The sequence below is a fragment of the Propithecus coquereli genome, unplaced genomic scaffold (assembly GCF_000956105.1).
Source record: "Propithecus coquereli isolate 6110/MARCELLA unplaced genomic scaffold, Pcoq_1.0 Scaffold28, whole genome shotgun sequence".
In the NCBI taxonomy this organism is placed as follows: domain Eukaryota; kingdom Metazoa; phylum Chordata; class Mammalia; order Primates; family Indriidae; genus Propithecus; species Propithecus coquereli.
In genome coordinates this window covers 7,225,164-7,227,295 of record NW_012148396.1, presented here as the reverse complement: position 1 = coordinate 7,227,295, position 2,132 = coordinate 7,225,164, and the positions used below count along the sequence as shown (strand labels likewise).

Here is a 2,132-nt window from a genome sequence, read left to right as displayed (position 1 = left end):
CTAAAAAGAGATTGTTCACAGCCAAAACCCTAATTATTTCAATTTTACATTTCAACTTCCTTCACCTCAAAGCTCCTACCAAGACTCTCAGAAGGGAGAAAAAAAGAAAAAAACAAAGGCTCCTGGCATGGTGGGGAGTCTAGCTGCCCCTCCCAGCCTGGGAAAGCAGAGCTGCAAATGGTCTCCCCTGCCGATGACTTGGCGGGGAAAGGAAACAGTGTGGGTTTGTGCACGTGGCACGGAGGAACATCCAGAGTGAGGCTGGTGGACTGTTAAACTCAGAATAGGTCCTGTCCCTCTCACCATGAGAACTGGGGGATACCGTACTGGCTTCATAAAACAGACCTGATTGTTTGGACTGGGCTTATCTCACCACCTCTGATCACTGTCTCCACTTTACAGTCAAAATTAAAATGTCCTAACTCTCAGGATCATTACAGACGGTGTCTCTGTTTGATATAAAAGTTTTCATGAACAGCTTTACAAAAGGGAAGTACATAGGTCTGAGAGGTATGAATTGTTGACTCAGGTGTGCAAATTTATTGTTCAGCAACTCAATTTCACTGAGTGGCTTTAAGACCTCCACTGAGGCAAAATTGCAGTTGAGCCACTTTCAGGTGGAAGCATAGTCAATTCAGACTCCCAGTTGTAAAAACAAACCAACAAGAAGAAAACTGCATTCTCCTCCTTCTACCTGGCACCCAGAATCGGGAGAATGGCGAAATGCCACATGGCTTATAATGCATGACATCTGGAGATGTCTGCTTCCATTTTTCTCCTGAGATGCGTCTCCAGCCCCGAACGCCCCCTGAAATAGAACCTGAGTCTCTGAGGGTCTTTCCTAGCGCATGCGCACCTCCTTCCCTGATCCCCTGCTGAGAGGCACAAATACCCACCCCCATTCTGTCATAGCTTCTAATGCACAGGTCCCCAAAGCCACTGTGTGGAAGCCTCCTTCTGACCCTGGCTTTTGTAATCTGACTAGACAAAGAGAACTTCGATTTTATTTCATTTCTATTTCACTAACATTAGGAGGATGTTGGAAACTGGTATATAAAGGTCTGTTCAGGAATAGGATCCTGACACACATCCAGGGGTTTTCTCTGGATTCCACTGCTAACTTCTGCACCAGCCTTACGTCTTTCTTCCCTCCATACAGGGCCAGTTTATGCAGAAATGATCAACAACCTTCTGGGCCCTCTGGTTGAGGCCAAGGACTGCACTTTAATCCGACACAACGTGTTCCACGCGCTGCCCAACACTGCCAACACCCTGATCGGCCGTGCAGCTCACATCGCTGTGCTGGATTCAGAACTCTTCCTAGAGAAGTTTTTCTTGGTGGCAGGACTCAATTACTTCAAGTAGTGGCTTTGTGGGAGCAGGCCTTGGGTAACTCACCAGAAGCATTCGAGATCGATCTAGAGCTTTAGCTGAGACATGCTTTTATAGACCTCATCGTTTCAAGGTGAAGCTCCAAGAGAATGGTGGTGGGGGGTGGAGGCTGGGTGCAACCGGACGTTAGAGGTGCTTTTGGAGATTTGGGAAAGCCCAACAAAGAGTATAAATGACAACAGACTTTGCTTGAATTTGTCTAGCCATCTGGAGTCTCATTCAAGATGCTTTCTAGGAAAAATGTGAGACAAGAAAAGAGACAGAATACTTGGAGTTGACGAGCCCACCTTTTTAACCGCCACTGGTTCACTGAGAGGTTGCTCCAGTTTAACTAGATTTGTACAGTATGTCACTAGCTCATAGCTTTATCATTTTTGATTAAATCAAGTGCACACAAGCATTTCAGAACTCAGGTTAACCTTTGCGCAGAAGTGGAACATATTTAGAACCCTTAATAGATTCAAATGTGCCACTTGTTCAAGAAAATGTGATGCCCATGTTCATATTCTCTCTTTATGTTTTCAAAACAAGAGACAAAGGAATGCATTCTAAATCCCAGTTGCACTTCATAACAGCAGTGAGTGGGGTGACTTAAGGTAAGGAGGGATAAAGGTGACAATATTGGTAAATACACATTTGCTACAAACACACACATTTCTAGGGGACATATAGTTGCTCCACCCAGTTCCCTAGACTTCGTCTATGCATAGCCCTGCTCCACACTTCATGTTTGTGATTGC

The 2,132-nt window shown here is 45.2% G+C and overlaps 1 protein-coding gene across 2 annotated transcripts in view; it reads left to right on the top strand.

Moving 5' to 3' along the window:
* FAM135B (family with sequence similarity 135, member B) overlaps window positions 1–1,689 on the top strand; it is a 190,859-nt gene extending 189,170 nt beyond the window's left edge. The window contains exon 20 of one of the 2 annotated variants that reach the window (XM_012647995.1): window positions 1,160–1,689. In XM_012647995.1, the coding sequence (XP_012503449.1) occupies window positions 1,160–1,365 (206 nt within the window). In that variant the 3' untranslated portion in view covers window positions 1,366–1,689. The remainder of the gene's footprint in view (window positions 1–1,159) is intronic. The other variant, XM_012647994.1, reaches the window with a different exon arrangement.
* The last annotated feature ends 443 nt before the right edge of the window (window positions 1,690–2,132 follow it).